The sequence below is a fragment of the Vanessa tameamea genome, chromosome Z (assembly GCF_037043105.1).
Source record: "Vanessa tameamea isolate UH-Manoa-2023 chromosome Z, ilVanTame1 primary haplotype, whole genome shotgun sequence".
Taxonomy (NCBI): Eukaryota; Metazoa; Arthropoda; class Insecta; order Lepidoptera; family Nymphalidae; genus Vanessa; species Vanessa tameamea.
The window spans coordinates 8235967-8256713 of NC_087341.1; the positions used below are offsets into that span (position 1 = coordinate 8235967).

A 20747-nucleotide genomic window follows, 5' to 3' on the forward strand; every position below is an offset into this window, starting at 1 on the left:
AAAATCAAAATATACTTTATTCAAGTAGTCTTTAACAAGCACTTTTGACTCGTCATTCAACAACTTTTTTTATATTAAGTGAAGATACCACCGGTTCGGAAAGTGGATTCTACCGAGAAGAACCGGCAAGAAATTCAGTAGTTACTCTTTTTCAATATTTAAAAAAAGTCATGTTAATTAATTACAATTATATATGCATGTAATATATTCTGCCTGGAAGTCAACAAGTATTAAATCCACTTTTTTTATCGTCTGTATTGAATAATGTCTTCTTTATCAATGTATTTTTTATAAATTATTCTAATTTATCGTTAAAAATGTCTGTTGAATTTTATTATAGAGTTCCTTGCCCCAAGAAGGATTTATTGACTTAGCGAAGTGACCTTGCTGTTATAAGTTTATCCTTACTTCTTGTGCACATAGAATGATTATCACAGATTTTATCAGTGATCAATGTTATAAATATATTATGCAATGCTTTGTTAAAAACATCCCAAAGAGATTCTCTAGCTCCAAGATTATAAATAGACAGGACTGCTCTCTTTTGTAAAACAAAAACAGATTCAATATCTGCATTGTTATCCCAAAGTATTATGCCATATGACATAACACTGTGGAAATAACCAAAATATACTAAACGAGCGGTGTAAATATCAGGTAAGTTGTCTAACTTTTCTGACCGCCTATGCTGCAGAGCTTAGTCTTCCTGTCAGGGACGATAAATGAGGACTCCACTGAAGTCCGGAATCCAATTCTATTCCCAAAAACACCATAGTATCGGCTACGTCAAGATGGCCACCGTTTAAAGATATATTATAATTTTGCCTTCTAACATTGGGTAGGGTAAAAGCTACACATTTTGTTTTTTTGAGCATTCAAAACTAAATTATTAATTATTGTTTTCTTGTGTTTGTGAGTTTTAAAATAATCAAATTCTTGAACTTTAATTGGATCAGTCTGGTCAAAGGTAGTTATTTTTCCATCTATACATAATTCTATTTACATTTTTACACCAACTGTGAATTATTATATTTATTGCTAGATTACTAATATAATCAATTAATGAGCCTTTATGCTTTTCACAAGATATTACATTAAAGTTGCAATTACAATCTATAAAAAATTAAGCACATGTTCAATAGCATCAGTTTCCATGGGTTGCAGCTGAGATGAACCTGAAAGTATAAATAGTAAAATTAGCTTGCAAGACTAATCAAGTGAAATACCATCATGGAATACTGTATTAGTAATACTAAATTGGTTAATACTTTTATAATACTAAAGGTAAACTTAATAATACTTTAGTCCAAGTTTATTAATAAGTAAGCCAAATAATAATATTATCTTATACAAAAAATACAACATAAAAACTTACCAATATTTAGTGTTGGAACTGCATTAGCTGTGAGTCTGTAGCTTTGTGAACAATAACATTCTTCAAAGTGGCGATAGCATATTCGAATTTGGTTATAAATGTAAATGTCTCCTTTGTCTTGAATATCTTCAGCGAGGACAGATTTCCATACATTAAATTTTTCTGGATGTGGGTATTGTGGTTTAGGAAATCGATGCAATGGACCTGCGAAAGATATATATAGATAAAAGATATTTGATTTTGTCCGAAGGTTTACGTATCCTCAAATGTACTATGAAGTTCATCAAATGAAACCAGTGGTAGGAACTGGGCCAGTATTTTACCCAACATAAACTAATGTACTTTTAAATTACTCACCATCGTTTTTACAACCAAAATGACACTTGAATCGGAAGTTTGATGGCATTTTCACAAGTCAAATAAAAGTTAGCGCGATGCAAAGAGAACGATTCAAACAATTTTAAACTTTTGCCGTTTGGTTAAAGTCGTTACAAATTTTGATTATTTAAAATGCTACCAGCACCAGGAAATTATTACATTTTTTATATGACAACAAACAGAAGCATTTTCGAAATAAAATAATTTCGTCATCTGAAACATGTACTAAATAATAAACCCTATTAAAAAAATAATTAAAATATTTTTAGATCTTAATGATTACTACTATGCTAATGTCATCTAGCGGGCGCATAAACAACAACAGTTTTAAATTTAAGTAAGTTTAGGGGCATTGACAAAGAGATGGCGCTAGTTTCTATACAATACTTTTTTTTCTAATTATATATTAGAGTTGCATGCCCCTGCTGCGAATTGCTATCAAGTTCAAGCGAAGAAACGAGAAACAGGTGTTACCACTTTTTTTATAAATTGTGCGGCATTATTCTAAGCAACTTGTATTCTGTAAATATATTTTTTAAATTAATACTTTATGCCAAGAAAGTAGGTTTTTATATTTAGAAGGATTGAAACTAAAAATAATTGTAATTGTTTTCCACATTATGTAATCATTACAATATTATTTTTTCAACACTACATATTATTTGGTTTTTCAAAAATGTTTTGTATAGATTAATAATTTCGTCATAGCACACTATCGGTAAGCGAAGTACATAATATTATTATGATGAAAGTTTATTGTACTGTTTTTATAGGTATTGAAAATTTTTGTTTCGTGAAATAAAAGTAGTGCTGCCATATAAGAAAATCCCACTCGATATTAACGATGCACATATTATGGTAAAAGTGATGATTTAGGTGGTCAAAAATCGATAATTCTGATCTTCTTTATTATAGTAATGTGTTAACTTTCTTCAGAGTTTACCTTAGTAAATGACAATAATAGTAAAGCAGTAATGTCGTGAACTTACGAGAGTACCTGAATCCTACCGAGTCCTTATTGCCATTCGCTTTTACTCTATAATAATTATACTTTGCAATATATCTTTTTATTTTTTTACGGTAAAGACCGACTCTTAAGAAAATTTTAATTTTTGAATATTATACAAAATTTATTTAAATTTGTATTATTTAAATAAATTTACTCGTAAACAGTGATTCCATACATTCATTCCATAGTAGTTCCCTCGTATACTTTTTATATTAACGTTATCTGAATCTCTTAGAAAATATATATAAATATTTAGTTATCATTTTAGAAACAATTGTTTTTTTTTTTGTTGACTAATACGAAAATGGCTTTATGTTACAAAAGAATTCAAAATAATGAAATATCATTATTAACAATGAAACCATTATTTTCCTCACAACGGATATCAGTACATTATTCTAAAGTTGTTGTTATTCTTACATAAGTAATCATTAGGGACATATAATAATATGTAAAATACATATTTAAAAAATAATTTAATTTTAGTTAGATATTTTTGTCCTATTTGGACATTTATCGTAATTTTTGCTAAATGTACAACAGTTCTAGGCTAGTCAGACCTATCAACTAATCAAATCCTTTGTTCAAGTAGGTTATTTCGGGCACCTTTAAATGGTGTTCTATTCTTGTTAGTGTCCAGCCATTTTAATCATATTGAAAAATCCGAATATACTAAGTAAAATTTTGTTTGCTATGAAATATGTTTGGCTCGAATTTACTTATTAGGGACATTAATAATGTAAAATCACGTTAAATTTGCAATTATTATACATATTATAAAAAACATTAGCAGAAAAACTGTTATACGTAAAAACTAAAAAGTTAGGAAAATAAAACTAGAAATATCACTTGTAAATTTTTAAGAAACCAATTTAAAAAAAACATAAGTGTAATTATTGCAGCTACGACAGCAAAACATTTTCGGTCTTATCGCGATGTAACAAAAAAAACTAAAGTTTTAATTTAATACTCTTCGCCACCTTCACCTTCTCCTTCTCCTGAATCCATACCAACCTCTTCGTAATCCTTTTCCAATGCAGCCAAGTCTTCGCGAGCTTCTGAGAACTCTCCTTCTTCCATTCCTTCACCTACATACCAATGAACGAAGGCACGTTTTGCATACATTAAATCAAATTTATGGTTTAAGCGTGACCATGCCTCTGCTATTGCAGTAGTGTTTGAGAGCATGCAAACTGCACGTTGTACTTTAGCCAAGTCTCCACCAGGAACGACAGTCGGTGGTTGGTAATTAATGCCAACTTTAAAGCCTGTTGGGCACCAATCAACAAACTGGATTGTTCGTTTTGTTTTAATGGTGCCTATAGCTGCATTTACGTCTTTAGGAACCACATCGCCACGATATAACATACAACAAGCCATATATTTACCATGTCGAGGATCACACTTTACCATTTGATTAGCAGGTTCGAAACAAGCGTTAGTAATTTCTGCAACTGATAGTTGTTCGTGGTAAGCCTTTTCAGCGGATATTACAGGAGCGTAAGTCACTAAAGGAAAATGGATACGTGGATATGGTACTAAGTTAGTTTGAAACTCTGTAAGGTCGACATTTAAAGCGCCGTCAAATCTTAAAGAAGCTGTTATAGACGACACTATCTGCCCTATAAGTCGATTCAAATTCGTATAAGTAGGTCTTTCTATATCTAAATTTCTTCTACAAATATCATAAATAGCTTCATTATCTACCATAAAAGCAGCATCCGAATGCTCCAAGGTAGTATGAGTCGTAAGAATGGAATTATAAGGTTCTACTACTGCAGTAGAAATTTGTGGTGCTGGATATATAGCAAATTCCAATTTAGATTTTTTGCCGTAATCTACCGATAAACGCTCCATTAACAGTGAAGCAAAACCTGAGCCGGTACCACCGCCGAAGGAATGAAATATTAAGAATCCCTGCAATCCTGTACATTGGTCAGCTAATTTACGCACTCTGTCTAATACGAGATCCACTATTTCCTTTCCTATCGTGTAATGGCCTCTGGCGTAATTATTAGCAGCATCCTCTTTTCCCGTGATAAGCTGTTCGGGATGGAATAGCTGCCTATATGTACCAGTACGGACTTCATCTACGACTGTCGGTTCTAAATCTATGAAAACAGCCCTTGGTACGTGTTTACCTGCACCGGTTTCACTAAAAAATGTGTTAAAGGAATCATCACCACCACCAACGGTTTTATCAGATGGCATTTGACCGTCGGGTTGAATTCCATGCTCCAAGCAATATAATTCCCAGCATGCGTTACCAATTTGTACTCCTGCTTGTCCTCCATGTATCGAAATGCATTCACGCATTTTGCTTTTAAGTTATTTTAACTATTCTTTGTCTTATAAAAAAATCTTAATATTTTCCCAAATAACTTACAATTGCAGAATATCCTCTCAAACTAAAAAATATAATTGTTACAAATCCTCAAAGTATCTAAATTTAAAATTTATATATATTTTTTAAATTGTATAGGTACCTGGCTGTTTTGTTTTTCGAAATAGTTTTTACGATAAGCTACCTATATTAAATATATTATACATTCGGCTAATATCACATATAAAATATTGCAATTACAAAGTTGGTAAGTTCAGCTATTTTTTGTATAAGCTCTTGTTCTCTTGAAAATTATTTTTCTCTAACATTTCACCCACAACTCCGTATTCATTTCTTACGCCTAAAAAATAAAACTCTTTTATTGGTTAGATATACTCCAAAAATAACGCAGCTTAAGAACAATTTGCAGGAGAGCTAAAACACTTTTTCATAAATCTCATAAATTATATGTGGAAATAGCCTTTTTGAGACGCATTTGTTTTTAATTTAAATTTATTAACTCTAAATGTTGAAATTATTCTGAGGCTATTTTATAAAGAAGTATTTGTAGATTCAGCAATTGCCGTTTTAATTCCTAGCATCGGAAACGTATGATTCATCATTATTAATCGGAATTCCCCATAAAATAATTGGTTGTATGTATGCTTTGAGGATTTATCCACACTTATCACACGATGAAAATACATTTTTATGGTAAGCCTACCTGATTTTGAGTTAACAGTATAGATATAAAATTTTGTAAAAATATTTCATTCTCATTCAATTGTGATAGTTCCCTATGAGCTTTACCATAAAACAGCTACGGAATTCAGGGTATTTGTTTCCAACAAGGGAACTGCTCAACGCTGATTGAACAAATTTGAACAACAAAATTAAATTTAAATAACTCATACTTATTTTAAAACCTTAAAAAATGTAGGTGGTAGATCTACCCACCTTTCAAAGGAGCATTGGTTGACAAAGTTCGAGTTGGTAACACCGGCTATAGGTTTTGAGGTATATAGACATAAGGCAAAGACAATAAGACATTTGTCAATTTGTCGATATCATTTATCAATGCAACACTGTCTTAAAGTAAATTGTAATCATAAGTTTCATAAAGGTTTTTGCATTATTTACTATTAAAATTAACACATAACTGTAAATTTTATGTTACGTGTTAACGTAAATGGTGTTTGTTTTAAATTAAATCTTAAAAATCTTGTAATATTAAAGCATTGTATTTCTCATCTTATCATAATTTCCAAATTGTTATTATTTAAAATTCTTCAAACAGCATAACAGGAGTGATTTATAATATAAAGATGTCTGAAGAAGATGTAGCAAAATGGGCAAAAGATGGGCAAAATAAAGGTTTTTATATTATGTGTTATGAATGTGTAAGTTATTAAAAGCATTAAAGTAATTCCTGGTACTATAACCATGAACTCTATAAATTTCAGAGCTTTTTATGTCTCCTAGTTGTTCAAGCTTTGAAATGTTAGATCCTCATGATCCCGTAATAAGCCGCTTAGCAACACAACTGTTCAAAAAGACTAATGATTATTTACAAGGAGAAATGGCTGCTGGACAGGTAGGTTATATTAGTTATTCGGTATAAGTACAAGCTCAAGAGACATAACATCTTAGTTATCAAGGACGGCTGCGCATTGGCAATATAAAGAATGGTTCATATTTTTGACAGCGCCAATGTCTATAGGGGGTTATGAGCACTTTTCAGTAGGTGCCCATTTGTTCACCAGCTTACCTTTATAATATTATATATGTATGCTTATAATGTTTACAATATTAAGCATTAACTTTTATAGGGGTTTTAATACTAACTAATATCTTGTAAAATTCAGGATCATTACAACCTATTAGAAGAGATCAACAGATTGGCTATCACTAAATATGCAGATCTTAAGAATTTGACAATCAATTTAAGCAAGACTTTGAATGAATATAATGAAATGTGTGAGTATTAATCAAAATTCATATGTAATCTAAATTTTGGTTCCAGTTATATGAATTAAAGAAACCTTTTAAAATTAATGTTATAACTATAACAACTAAAGGTTTTAAGATCACAGAAGTCATATTGAGTTTTGTTGCTTACTCCAACCCTAACACTGTTTACAATGACCGGACAAAGCAATACAACTAAATAAAATCCTTTCTTATTCCTACTTTAAGGTTGATAAATATGATTTAAAATGACTATTTTAATTTGCAAATATTTTTTCTAACATTTAATTACATTACTAACTGAAGTTATTTTTCTTAAGGATTGTTATACAAATTTTGTTGCATTTTAGATAATTCCCAGATAAAGCCATTGCTTCTTCAAATAGACCAGATTGATGCACAAGTATCACAATTTGAAGCAAATGCATATCGTTTGGACAGCTATACAAAGCAACTGAAGGCTCGATTTAAGGAACTTGAAGAAAAATAAACTTTGAATTAATTATTCTACTAAATTTATAAATAATTAATTGATTTTTGCTTTAAATTTAATTATGAGAAAAATAACTACATTATTGTATAGCTAATATCTTTATTAAATATGTATGTATTGGAAATAAGCGAAATAGTATAGTGTCAATTATCATTTTTGTGTTTTAAATTTAATTCAAAAGTTAAATAGACCAAAACTATGTAAGTCCAATAAAAATATACTTTTTCACACCAAAGTCTACTTTAATTTAAATTGATTCTTTCCATTTAAATAAATATATCTTGGAAGATGCCCAGTTAATTGAAAAACACGGTTCTTTTCTATGAGATTATGTTAGTATATAGGATGAGATATTATGTTACTCAAGCATTTTTTTGGTTGACCAGACTAGTATTTCTTGTGAGCATTGTAAAAATGTTGTCTTGCTATGGTGGTCATTAGTTTCAAAATCTTTATATTAAATAATAGCCTCTGTTTTCAAATTTGATAAAACTATTACTCTTTTATTGCACCACAATAATATAAATATAAATTAAACCATCACTACTTCTTAAAATTAGCTTTCAATCCATTTATCGGTTGATTTACATATATGATAAATTCTAAATTTTTAGAATTTACGCTTGTTTGTGTGAGAGATTGTGATCTGAAGTTATGACAAACTGAAAGTGCCAGCTCAAACTTTTTAATTAAAAACTAAATAATTATCTTTAGAATAACATAATTCAACATTATAAGTGCGTGCGGACATAAGTTGATACACATAATCAGAACTGTGTTATTCGTTTTAATTCGTTTAACCACCCCATTCTGTTAGGCAGTAAGTATGGGGGGGCATAAGAATCTATTCTTGGTGCATATATCCTCCTTGTATAAAAGACTTGCGATGTGAAACTGCTCTCAGAAATAGTACAGATTTAGTGTCAATAACTTATTATTATATTATTAAAAAGACTACATTTCTATATTATAGATAAGCGCTTGGGCTAATGGGCATCTAATGATAAGTGCTCACTACCACCCATAGGCGTAAAAAATATTAACCGTTTCTTATATTGACAATGCGCGACCGCCCTTGGGAACCAAGATGTTATGTTCCTTGTTGGCTGACTTACACATTCTTCCAATCGGAAGTCGAAACACGAAAATACTACTTATTGCTGTTTGGCAGTAGAAATTTGTAATGAGTTAGTGTTATAAACAATATAAACCCAAATGTTAAGTGTGTAAATACTGATGTACTCCTAAATGTAGAAGTTTTAGACCTTATTGACCAAATGTCTTGATATAATAGACGCAATTATGTTCCTGGCAAGGAGTTAGCAAATAGAAGGTGCTCTGCAATGATTAATAAACCATTAAAATTGAAAAATAGTGTGTATGGTTTGGCATTTGCTAATGAAAATTGTGCATATGGCTACCACAATTTAATCATTTTGTGATACTATAGAAAAAACATTGCTCGATAAGGTTTATTTCCAAAGTAGATAGGTAATGTTTAAGCGTTTGTAATTCGAAAAAAAAGCCGTTGTATTTAAATCTATAATAATAATATTAACATCATTAATAATTAATATCTACTTAGTACCAATTTTGTATTATTGCTGTTACCGTTATAACAGAACAGTTTACGATTCCCATTAGGTAAATTATCTCGGATAAACTATAGAAATGTGTAAAGTTGAACCAGCTACTTTGATCTTCATATTAAATATCGTAATTATAAATACACACTGATTATTATTATTAAAAAAATGGCAATTGGGATTTATTAAAATAAAAAACTCTTTTGTGTTTTTTTTACGTTTTTATAACAAGTATTAATTCCAATAAAATTTTACAAGTTCCTTTTGTACAAGTACGGAGAAATCTCCGCATATGGAAACTTAAAGGCATTTCAGATAATTGTGGCATATACTGTGGATAGTGCTTTAGAAGGTTTTTAGGATTTCTTTCACTAGCGAATGGGATTTTTTCTCCCAACAAATAACAAATCTGTCCATCCGTTCATCCAGCATCGATACGCGACCGATGATAAAAAGCTTAAAAATAAATCGAATACGTTTAGACCGGAAAAGTCTACCGATTTTACTATTATTTTACGTAATATAACAATTGAAGTGCGCGAGGGTTTGTTGGGAATGTGTTTCGGCTTTGTTACTTTAGAATTTTGACATTCCCATAGTTATTATCGGTATATAGTAAAATATTATTGATTTTTTATCACATGTATAAGGACGATTATTGCTTTGTGTCATTATTATTAATATGCTAACTAATGTATAAAATGAATTTTGATTTAAGACTCTTATATGGTTTTATTTTTAATTATTATAACTTTGTGCTAAGATTGTGCTTAAAAATATAAAGATATTAAAGTAAAGAGCATTTCGTAAAAGAATAGTTCATATTCAACCTTTTGATAAGTAAAAGATTGTCTTAGATAACTACATTGATATAACTCAAAATTGAACCATCAGTCGTCGTTACGACGCTCGTCTACAGTCACACATAATTATTAGGCCGTGCTACCTTCTCCGATAACGATAGGCTACGGATCCTTTTAGTCTTAAATATTGAATTGAGCAGTTATCAGATGTACGGACGAACAGATTGACTACAACCCTGTAGTAACTACTGAACCCTAACTTATAATTAATGAAAACGTTTTGTTTATCTTCTAGGGCGTATAAGTTTAAAAGCTTTACATTCTTAAAAGTCTTCACAAATTGTATAACTTACCATAATCTATCTTTCATCAATTAAAATGGTATTATGCATTTATTATCTCTTATCACTATAAATTAAATATCTAAATTTGAAAACATAAAATAACTACGACTTAATCAAGTGTTGCGAATCGTGTCTCTAAGTAAATTCTCTTTGCTCTAAATAAATTACAATATTTTATACATATAATCAATTCCCGCAACTGCAATAAAACTGTTACTCCAATCATAATAATAAAATTTATGTTTTAATTATAATATCATATTATAATATATGGGTCATTTCAGATATGACGTTAATTTATCATTAGGTATAACAATAATAATTATGAGTAAAAGGAGAATAAAAACATTCGTAAAATAATATAATTACCTATGTATAAAAATCAACAATACATCACGTCGTATTTTATACATTTCAATGACAATTATCATTGTCTTAAGCATAAAGTTACCCATTTTAGAATAATAGAATTTTACTTGGCATTAAGTATAATATTATGACCGTACTTTGAACTTATCGAGTACCTACGCACCCATTCAAAGGCCCAGACACTCCACGGGTGCTCGTAGTGTCTCAACATTGCTCTCTAGTAAATATTCAATAGAATCTACTAATATCTTTTATGTAATAAATTTATTAACTTCACCGTCACATACTTATAATTTAACTTTATTAATATCCGAAGCTAGTATTTGTGGGTATAATTTTCAAAAGACTTCAATTAAGCCCTACTCGAAGTTTTCCAATCGTCAATTTGTTGAATATTCATTATTTTAAGTAAAACTTTATGAAAAACTAATTAAAATGGGTACTTGAAACTGATGGCACTTTATATATCTAAATATGCATTTCATAAATTATGTCATAAAATGACAGACTAAAGAACTATATATTAATTTACGCCGTGACTTATATACTAATTTCGTTAATAATCTAATCACATCAATTTAGAACATTTGTTGTGTGGTAGTGATAGAGGCGCGGCCTGCGGCTTGACGCTTGAGTCCATGAAACAAGAAGTTGGCGGCGGCCTTGATGGGCGCGACTAGTGGCGCACGCGCAGCGGTCTCCCATTGTCAGACGTTGCCGGTTGTCGGGAAGCGCGGCGGTGGCAGTGGTGGTGGTGGCCGTCCCGCCTCGCCCGCGACCGACGACACCTCCGACACTGCAAACACAGTTACAGCTTCATTCATCAAGTGACAAGCTTACGCATTTCAAAATATGGAATTTATGATTATCACATTTGATAGTTTATATTTATTCTTGCGCTTTACTGATAGTCTTTTTAACTAAAAAATCATGTATTTAGATATTTTTGCTTTGCAAATTATTAGTTATCAACGACTATTTTCTTTGACAAATTTGATAGTAAAATATTTTACATGATAGTATCGATTTACAGTGCTTTGTAATTTGCTGACTGTAATCGACAAAATGAAAAATGGACAGGTGTTCAAAGTTGTGTTGTGAAGTAACGCCCGCCGAGCGTTCTGATTGTGAGCAAGGCAAAATATATATAATAAAAAGTGACGATATGAGGTACATAAGCGAGTTTTTAAGCGTCTTACGTGAATCATGTTTCTCGTCAACGGGAGCGGGCGGTGGTGGCGGAGGCAATTGCTGTTCCAGAGCGTTCACGCAATTCATCATGCTTCCATAGAGCCGGCTGTCGCGGAAATTGTCCCTGGACACACATATTGAGCATCACGCACACACACACAGCACACGTTTTTCATAAGCTACTTCCTTCAATCCACCATTCACTTTACTTCAATCGCTTGTTACATCTTTCATATATTATTTAAATATTTCAGTATAAGTATACCACGTACAAATTATGATGTATTTTATATAAATTAAAAAGTCTTTTAAGACCTATTTTTAGTTTTGAATACAATACAGAATAGAAGTAATGATCAAGTTGGTTTGCTTATGTTTATTTAATGAATAATTGTTTTTGCCGATTAAATAATTAATTAATCAAGCCGTTAATTTTACGGTAAGAAATCAAATAATTAAATTGGCAGAAATAAATTATGGCTTATAATATATTTTAAATGAGCATTATTTTAAAATTTAAACACTTGTGGCTTAATTGGTCACAATTAATTATAATTTCTGTAATTTAAAAAAGTAATTCATTATTGTTGAAGAATATTAAGTGCAGAGCGTGGGTATGGCTATGATTAGTTAGTGATAAGTGCCTACTAAAAAAATGTACTTGAACTAAAAAGTACTCAACACTTTATTGTTCAGAGTGTAAAGTGTGTAAATTGAAAGAATAAAATAAAATAAATGGTTTATTATTTAATTCTCACCTGCCATTCGAGTTTCGAAATAGAGCCAAAATTTCCTCAAAGGTCTTATTTTTCGTTTCAGGAACTTTTTTGTACGTAAATATCCAAAAAATTGCAAGGAATACGCTAAAAGGCAGGAATGTATAGTTTTCCAATAGAGCCTGAAAAGTAATAAAAAATTAATAAGTAAAAGATTGCAAATGCCTCACGGTTGGGCAAAGGCCTCCGCTTTTCGGATGAAGAGAGCATGGAACACGAACGTCCTCCAATGGCAGTTTTTTAATGTTAAATAATTTATAATTTATCCAAAAGTAGATTTTCTCACAAAATTTACCTTTACCGCTGTACAAATTAAGCATATGAATATTCTGAATTAAACCGGGTTCCTTGGTTACAATTTAGATGTTCTTTTAATTTTTTAAACGATTTATAGTAATTAAATATCTACCTTCATACTAGGAAAGCCAATTCCGACAACGAAATTCGCGAGCCAATTAACTAAGACAGCGATCGCCATTGCACTTGGTCGCGGGCCTTGAGAGAAGAGTTCTGCAGTTATCAGCCAAGGAATAGAGCCAGGTCCCACAGCAAAGAATACCACGAAGCTCAGCGTAGACACCACCGACAAGTAACTCATCCAGTCAATCATTTCCTGTACATAGCCAAAAAACTCCTATCAGGGGATAGCAATGATGCTCTTTCCCGTGACCGACCGGATTAGAAATAAATCACAAACATAAATGCCATCACACACTTTTCGTTCGGTGTATGTCTGTCGTAAGTCTTTACAGTTTAAGGCGGCGTCTATAATATAAAAGAGTATAATGCTAAAAGAGTAATAAGTTCCTTTTAGATGTTCTCTTAACTGTCATCTACATAGTGCTGTTATAGCAAGGTGAATCGATTTATTATTTTCATTTCATCGGCTGTATTGCGTATGCTTAAGTGATGTGCCTTCTGCTTTTGAGCAGTGTTGTGTGGAAAATCTCGCTTCAATTAACGCGTGCGCTCTTCGTGATTTTTTCAAAATAATGGCTTGTCTCGTGTAGTGAATAAAAAATCGTGTAGGGTGCTTAGTGAGTGATGTTCCTAACATTTATATTTGAAAATTTATTTCACTTTATTTAATTTCTTTCCTACCGAGAGTCCGGGTACGGAGACAGGAAAGTCGAATTTTGGGGAGGACAGCTAGCTCTAAGCGAAAGCAAAAAAAAACTGGCTAGTGAAAGTTTGGATGTATGAAAACATAATACCGATGTAGGTTATTGTGTGTACGTTGGGACATAATCAAAATAATGCTATGTTTTTTAATGATCATAGTGAAATAGAATAAGAACATTCAAGTTCTTATATTGTTGATGAGTTTGAATGAAATGAAATAATTATAAACGTAGCTGAGATCAATAAAAAAACTCGGTAAAAAAAAATGACAGTTTTAAAATTCAAGCGATGATAAAGCGTGCCTAAGCTAAATCAGTGCAGATTTTGACCTCATAAGTTTTTTTTAGTAATTATTATTCTGAATATTAAACTTATTATATTTATAATTTAGTGGAATTAGATCAGAATAGATTTTATTTGAATACTCATGAGGACAACTTGCTATGGTTAATATTATTTTCTATTGCAAACGTCCAAATAATTTCCAATAGGTAACTAAGTTTAAATTAAGTTCACAATACATTCTACGTGTTGAGTTTAATAAAAGTAAATTAAGTCATTTTTACTGCTAACTTACTTGAAGTATTCTAAAGACAGGTAAGGCAAATTACGGCTTTAATTGTAATAAAGAAGATAATACCAACCATTCATGACACAGTAACAATAAACACTTAAAAATGAAATAGTTAAATATTGTGAGGATTTTTTTGACTCATCTCATCACAATATCTAAATAAATCTTAAACGCTAATTATTAGAAAATATAGATTTAAGATAATTATTACGAATTTAAACGTAATTTAGGTCAGGATATTCGTAATATTAATAATATTATAAATTTGGTTGCATGTTTTATTGAGCACCATTTTTTATCTTTTAGAAACTAATACATTACAAGCTAAAAAGATCATAATTTTAAATTGCAATAATATATGATGTTTTGGTTTAAATCGTTTATCATTTTCGGATTTGGTAAATAATTTTCGAAAAATAGATTGAATGTTTCCAACTTTTGTAGATTATAGGCCAGCTTTCCATTAATCCGGTGCCTATTAACCCGGAGGTAATTACTTACAATGTTGTATAAGACACACCTTTATGAGGAAAGAGATCGTGATGAAAATGGAGAAAATGAACATTCCACCGAGGCCGTACAGATGAAGAGTTCGTCGTCCAGTGCGGTCCATTAGCGGCAAAGAGACTAGGGTCATGCCCACCATGATTGCGCCGATTCCCATAGTTGCAAACTTAGCTGACTCCTCAGTTAAACCAGATGAAGTGAAAAGCGATGTTGAATAGTAGAATACCTAAAAAAAATTAATACATTAAAGCGAATTAACAAAACATTTCAAATAAAACCACAGCAAGGATTCCACATTTGAGAAAAGGCTTGGAGCTTATTCTACTAAGTAGAATTTCGTCTAACACATGCAGGTCCAGTTTCTTACGATGTTTTTCTTCACCGCCGAGCACGAGGTGAATTATTTATAAGCAAAATTTAATTATGTAAAACTTAGTGCAGCTATTCCGGGGTTTAATCCACGATTACGTTCACTATCCACCCAACCATTTCAAACAGAATAAATATTTTTAATAGCTAATCAATGATTTTAAAGCATTTTTTTTGCTGCTCAATCATTGGTAACAAAACTTTACTTTTACTTTTTCATTTATTTATTTACGCACATTAGTACGTAACGAACCAAAATTGCAACTACCGAACAAATTCATAAAAAAAAATGTTTCACTATAATATTTTACTTTCATAATCAAATATATTTGTACCGCATTAATTCCGCTTAGCTGTTGGGAGAGCTGCATGACAACGCCGATGAGTAACGGTGCACGCAGTGTCGGTGAGCAAAGGAGTTCCCGCATAGATATGGAAGCTTCAGCTTGTTGCGCTCTTTCTTCGGCTCTCATCTCTTCTATATCTTCTTCCACCTTTTTATTATTTTATATTTAGTACCTAGTTATAATAAAGGGACTGCAACGCTACTTCGCGTTCGATATGGTCAATACAATGCAGTTGCTGCTAATTCAAACTATTGATATCAAAAGATATGTTTTATTTCGATTAGCGAAATAAATTTAAAAGCATTGATTAAAACTTATTGACGAGTTAACATTTGTACTTTACTCTTAAACTTCTCATAAGATTTCATTTTTTTATTTTACTTTCTTAAGCAAATACCTCATTTTATAAAATACCCAAACTTATACAAAGAAGGTCAAAACAATAAATAAAGCTAAACAAAAAATAAACGTGTAAAGTTTTTTAAATTCGTTTTCGATACATAAGTTTTATATAATTGATTTAAACAATGTGACATTGTAAAGTTGCAGTTACAAACACGGTAATTTCAAACAAATTGAGTGGAAAGCACTGTAAGAGATTTATGCACAATTGAACAATCGGAAAAAGTTACGTTAATTCAGTCGTTAGAAAACCTGACATCAATGCAATGCAAGACTATTTTAAAATTTATTTCAGATTGTTTGAAAATGTTTAATGTTTTGAATTTTCAATCTACTTCCTTGATTTAGAAAAAATAGTAATTTTCAATTAAATTTTCGTTTATTATCTTTCATTGTTAAAAAATCTTTAAAAATAAATAGTCTAGTTGAAGTATTTTTTATTTATAAGCTTTTCTGTTGTTTTCATATCCCAGTGACTTTATTTTATGTCCTTTTATTATAATAATTAACTTAAACGCAATAAAGACATAATCAAACGAATTAAGATAATACTAAGCGTAACGAGTACTCCCAAGATACTTGTCAAAAAGAGATTTTTATCCATACTTGATTGCTCGCGCGTAACCTCCTGAGTGCCCGTCGTGCTTCCTCCTCCCACTGCCGAGTAATTAGTAAATAGCGTGGCGATTCGGGACAAGCTGGCAATAACAGCAGCTGTAGAATAGCAGGGCATACAGCTAAGCCTAGAAACAAAATACAATTTTAAGATTATGTTTTTAATAATTTTATCAGCTAAGGAGTTGGAGTTTATCAATTCAAAATTATTTTTAAATATATTCATTCTTAATTACCAAGCAAAATGGGCCATCCATCGTCTGTGCCGAGAATTTGTTCGATGCCGAGTACTTGCGAGAGCAGCAGTCCAACGGTGACGGCGAGTTGGTTGACGGTTCCCAGGCCACCGCGCAAATTCAGGGGCGCAATCTCCGATATGTACATTGGCACAAGCGATGTATTTAGACCTACAAGTTTTTGTTTAATTCGATTCTGAGTCATCTTTGATTACTTTATTATTTAAAATACATCGAATACAACAGATAGACCAGTCGATGGATACGTTTTGATGACAATTTTAATGTTTTAAATAAGACTCGGTTCTTTATAATGTATATAAAAGAATAGTTTTATATTATATTTTAAAAACGGATAAATTACACAACTTTTAAATTTTCAGTGATTACAATCGTCACTAAATTTGTCATTCGATTTTATTATGTAGTAATATAATTTCAGTCTTAATTTTTTTTACATGTGTTTCAAAGGCCTTACCACAATTGACACCTATGATGAATCTACCGAAGAAGAGCATTTCGTAACAATGTGATATCTTGGTAAATCCCATAAGACTAGCGCCCCCGATGCCAAGTATATTGTTGAGCAAGAGACCTCCTTTTCTGTTGTAATAAATGGGCAGCTATAAACTAAACTAAACTTTATCTATGAATTTCTTTTGCATTTTATGTCACACAGTATTTGTACCTGCCGAATCGGTTTGCAATCATCCCCCCTGAAAACCCACCCAGCATGCCACCGATAGCGAAGATGCTGACTGCTATCGAGTATAACCTGTTCACGGTGTCCTCGTGGATATCTTTACCGTAGCGATCTTTGTAAACATCCTTCATGAAGTTTTCGATATTCTGCATAAATATTACTTAATTAGGTAAAATAATTCAAGTCAATCGTTTCTTATAATTCATAATTAAAACCATATCAAAAAATATGTTTGGGCGATTTTGTAGGTTATGCCAGTTAAGTGGTAACATCAGATGTCTCAAAATGCTCATTGTAGTTAAATATTTGACCTGTAGCATATTTTGTTACGAACAAAATCGAAGTCGTTCGAACGACACAGAAATTAGCTTTATATTCAGACTTGTCTGATATAAATAGTATATGCTTATAAATAATGTACTTAATAACTAAGTATTAAACTAATAAGACACGCTTTCGGTGAATGCCATAATCCATATAGGAACGTTCGGATCAACTAAGCTTTTCATATAGTAAATTATCGTTTGAAAATAAATTAAATATCTTGTTTATGTCGCTTTGCTATATTTTCCAACGTAACGACAGAAATAAAACGAGGCGACATATAAATGTGTGAGTAAAAAAATATATAAAATTTATAAAAAAAAAAATATACGTATTACAAAGAATTATAATTGTTTTGATAATTGTTAACTATATGAAAAGTTTATTGTTCACACGGCTTAGGCTTAGGTAACCATCTGCATTAATTGCTGCTGCTTTCTCAAGGACATATAAACATCTCACTCTGCCAGGAGCGTTGATGACACCAGTGTTGTAACCAAACTGCAGCATCCCGAGCACCGCGGCCAAGATGGCGTACGACAAGAAGAAAGTAAGTCCCTGAAATTAAAATACACTGCTCTACGGCAAGTAAAAGTACACATGTCATATGCTGTTTACATTATTAAATAGCATGTTTTGTTACTTTTCGATCAATCATAACAGGAATACATATATAAAAAATATTATTTAATCCATTTGCATGCCTTGCGTTTATTTCTTTGTAGTCGACATAATATATATATTCGACACATATACACACATACATATATTTGTATCTAGTAGTTTTCTTTAAATATAACTTATTATTTTGAATCACAAATAGGGATACGTTTACCGTCAAAAGCGGCAAAATCGACAACATACTTGAATTGAATAAGACGTAATGTTTTAAACAATTTTGTTCGTTACGTAAATTTCAAACTTATGGACATCAACATTTTTCGATTAATTATATTCAGAAAAACCTGATATATAGAGTAAATAAAATATAATTATTCAAAAAACCTTTTTAAGTATAACGTTTGTTTGATCAATTCACAGAAACGCAAAATATTTGATTTGTACTTAATCGCATTTGTTTTCGGTGACACGAGACGGGTGCAAAATATCAGCTTAATCGGTTGAATGGAACTGGATTAAAGTTAGTGTAGTTTTTAGTTATCTGCTAATTGGTGACAATAATTAATTAATATTAAAAGGTTTGTTAAATGGCTACAAGAACAAAAATTGGAAAAACATACATATGTTAGAAATAAAGTGTCTACAGGTTACAGGTCTTTTTTAATGGGAAATGTGTATATATATCATTGTTAGTAAATACAAAATAAATTAAATACATATTAAATATATAGTGTGTGGTGTACAGCTGTAAATTGAAATCTTTCCGACCAAAATTCAGACACAAAGAAACTCAAAGGGCAGTTAACTACGCCGGAGGCACTGCAAACACTGTGTGCTCTTTTGCCTCTCAGTTCGATGAAACGTTAAATAGACACTGGTGGCTTTACGTGCTTTCCGAGGAAAGGTAATATCTCTCCCACTGACAACTCCGTAGCTCCGAATTGCTACTGAGAATTTATTGAACGAGTACATCAATGACTTTTAGTTTTATTTATTATATCATAATATTTGTATGAAATATATTATATAATAAAATTAAGTTAAAATATTTTAAATCTTTAATTAGCAGTTATAGAAGACTTTAGTTGAACCATAACGGGAATTTCATTAGTAATTAACGTATTCTATCGTATTATATCTTAAAAGTAGCTAATATTAAATTAATCCATAAGACTTCATGGATTTCGATTCAATTCCAAAGTTAAAATTAAATAAGTAGAAAATAAAATTATATAATCTATTTTTTAGTTACATATTTCTTTTTTGATTAAAATAAATTCAACGTTTTATATTTATTTTTAGAGACATAATAAGATTTACATTACTAAACCTTTTTAAAGAAAATATAGTTACTCGTAATATACAAATAGGGTAGACCGAGGCGAATCGGATCACAGGGCGAATCGGATCTAAATAAGAAATTTGTTGATAATTCAAATATCGCATTTACATAGAACGCATTCAACCGTCGTTTTTCGTCTCTCCTCTCACCCCGCACCTCCCGACATAATCAGTATTTCGATCGCGCTTGTGAATCATTGTCGAAGCCGCTCGTCAGCGACTCGGTCGTTTGTGTATGTCGCAATTTTGGCGCTAATCTAAGGTACGTACTTACAATTTATTTGTGTCATATTACGTATTTGTGTTAAAACTCAACTACTTAAGGTTTATCTTGTTAAGCAAGGTGTCTATATTAGAGAATCAATTCGCTTTTAAGTATGATCTTAGATGTTAACGTCTAAAATATTTATTTCAAAAGTCTTGATTATGGGGCTAATCGGATCATATCGTCAGGGGCGAATTGGATCACACTTTTAAACTGACTTATTAAATGTTTAAGGTTATTGATTCATATTTATTTAATTGTATGTAGATGGATCGCACGTACAAAAGAAAGACTAATACCGGAGAATGGTCACAAGAAAAAATGAAAGAGGCAGTAAGTAAAGTCCAGAATAAAGAACTTTACGTAAGGCTGCTGAGATTTTTGCAGTACCGTTAACGAGCTTACAGAGAAGAGCTGCTTTATCCAGGGGTATTATTAAGCGTCGAGGTGGACAGCCAGCTTTAGATGAGAACGCAGAAAAGAAGTTAGCTGACCGGCTATTGCACTTGGCAAGTCGTGGCTTCGGAATTACACACAAAGCAGTGCGTTTGAATTTGCAGAGCGTCAAAACATTAAACACATATTTGACAGAAGTGCCAGAATGGCTGGCCAGGACTGGTTTCATCGCTTCATGCAAAGGAACAAAAAATGGTATGCAACCTGGTACTTAAGTGGCCATGACAGAAAAGGGCTGGGTTACCGAAGA

At 31.3% G+C, this 20747-nt stretch overlaps 3 protein-coding genes and 1 long non-coding RNA gene across 8 annotated transcripts in view; 1 reads left to right on the forward strand and 3 right to left on the reverse strand.

Annotated features, from left to right (window-relative positions):
• Nucleotides 1-1128: 1128 nt before the first annotated feature.
• LOC113401162 (uncharacterized) lies at nt 1129-1786 on the reverse strand. Its single transcript, XR_003369119.2, has 3 exons — nt 1733-1786; nt 1376-1501; nt 1129-1175 (listed from the first exon to the last, which is right to left on the reverse strand). It is a non-coding gene; the product is annotated as an uncharacterized LOC113401162 (long non-coding RNA).
• Nucleotides 1787-3605: 1819 nt separating this feature from the next.
• LOC113401123 (tubulin alpha-1 chain-like) lies at nt 3606-5161 on the reverse strand. Its single transcript, XM_026640868.2, has one exon. The coding sequence runs from the start codon at nt 5076-5078 to the stop codon at nt 3726-3728; it is 1353 nt and encodes a 450-aa protein (XP_026496653.1). The 5' UTR covers nt 5079-5161; the 3' UTR covers nt 3606-3725.
• A 1090-nt stretch (nt 5162-6251) lies between these two features.
• LOC113400756 (biogenesis of lysosome-related organelles complex 1 subunit 2) lies at nt 6252-7781 on the forward strand. Its single transcript, XM_026640407.2, has 4 exons — nt 6252-6459; nt 6549-6679; nt 6951-7062; nt 7404-7781. The coding sequence occupies exons 1-4, from the start codon at nt 6411-6413 to the stop codon at nt 7541-7543; spliced, it is 432 nt and encodes a 143-aa protein (XP_026496192.1). The 5' UTR covers nt 6252-6410; the 3' UTR covers nt 7544-7781.
• Nucleotides 7782-9333: 1552 nt separating this feature from the next.
• The window catches only part of Glut1 (Glucose transporter 1), a 43768-nt gene continuing 32354 nt past the window's right edge, over nt 9334-20747 (reverse strand). For 2 of the 5 annotated variants that reach the window (XM_026640747.2, XM_026640786.2), the window contains 10 exons: nt 18277-18372; nt 17476-17636; nt 17266-17390; nt 16788-16958; nt 16543-16679; nt 15523-15681; nt 14832-15044; nt 13025-13249; nt 12598-12737; nt 9334-11444 (listed from right to left, as the gene is read on the reverse strand). In XM_026640747.2, coding sequence (XP_026496532.1) covers nt 11222-11444; nt 12598-12737; nt 13025-13249; nt 14832-15044; nt 15523-15681; nt 16543-16679; nt 16788-16958; nt 17266-17390; nt 17476-17636; nt 18277-18372 — 1650 coding nt within the window. In that variant the 3' untranslated portion in view covers nt 9334-11221. Of the gene's footprint in view, nt 11445-11847; nt 11964-12597; nt 12738-13024; nt 13250-14831; nt 15045-15522; nt 15682-16542; nt 16680-16787; nt 16959-17265; nt 17391-17475; nt 17637-18276; nt 18373-20747 lie in introns of all 5 variants that reach the window. The other 3 variants (XM_026640779.2, XM_026640764.2, XM_026640771.2) reach the window with 3 other exon arrangements.

Coding starts and splice junctions, on each gene's coding strand:
- LOC113401123 (XM_026640868.2), bottom strand. CDS start 5,078: ATGCGTGAATGCATTTCGATACATGGAGGACAAGCAGGAGTACAAATT.
- LOC113400756 (XM_026640407.2), top strand. CDS start 6,411: ATGTCTGAAGAAGATGTAGCAAAATGGGCAAAAGATGGGCAAAATAAA. Junction 6,460..6,548: donor AAAAGATGGGCAAAATAAAG/GTTTTTATATTA, acceptor TATAAATTTCAG/AGCTTTTTATGTCTCCTAGT. Junction 7,063..7,403: donor GAATGAATATAATGAAATGT/GTGAGTATTAAT, acceptor GTTGCATTTTAG/ATAATTCCCAGATAAAGCCA.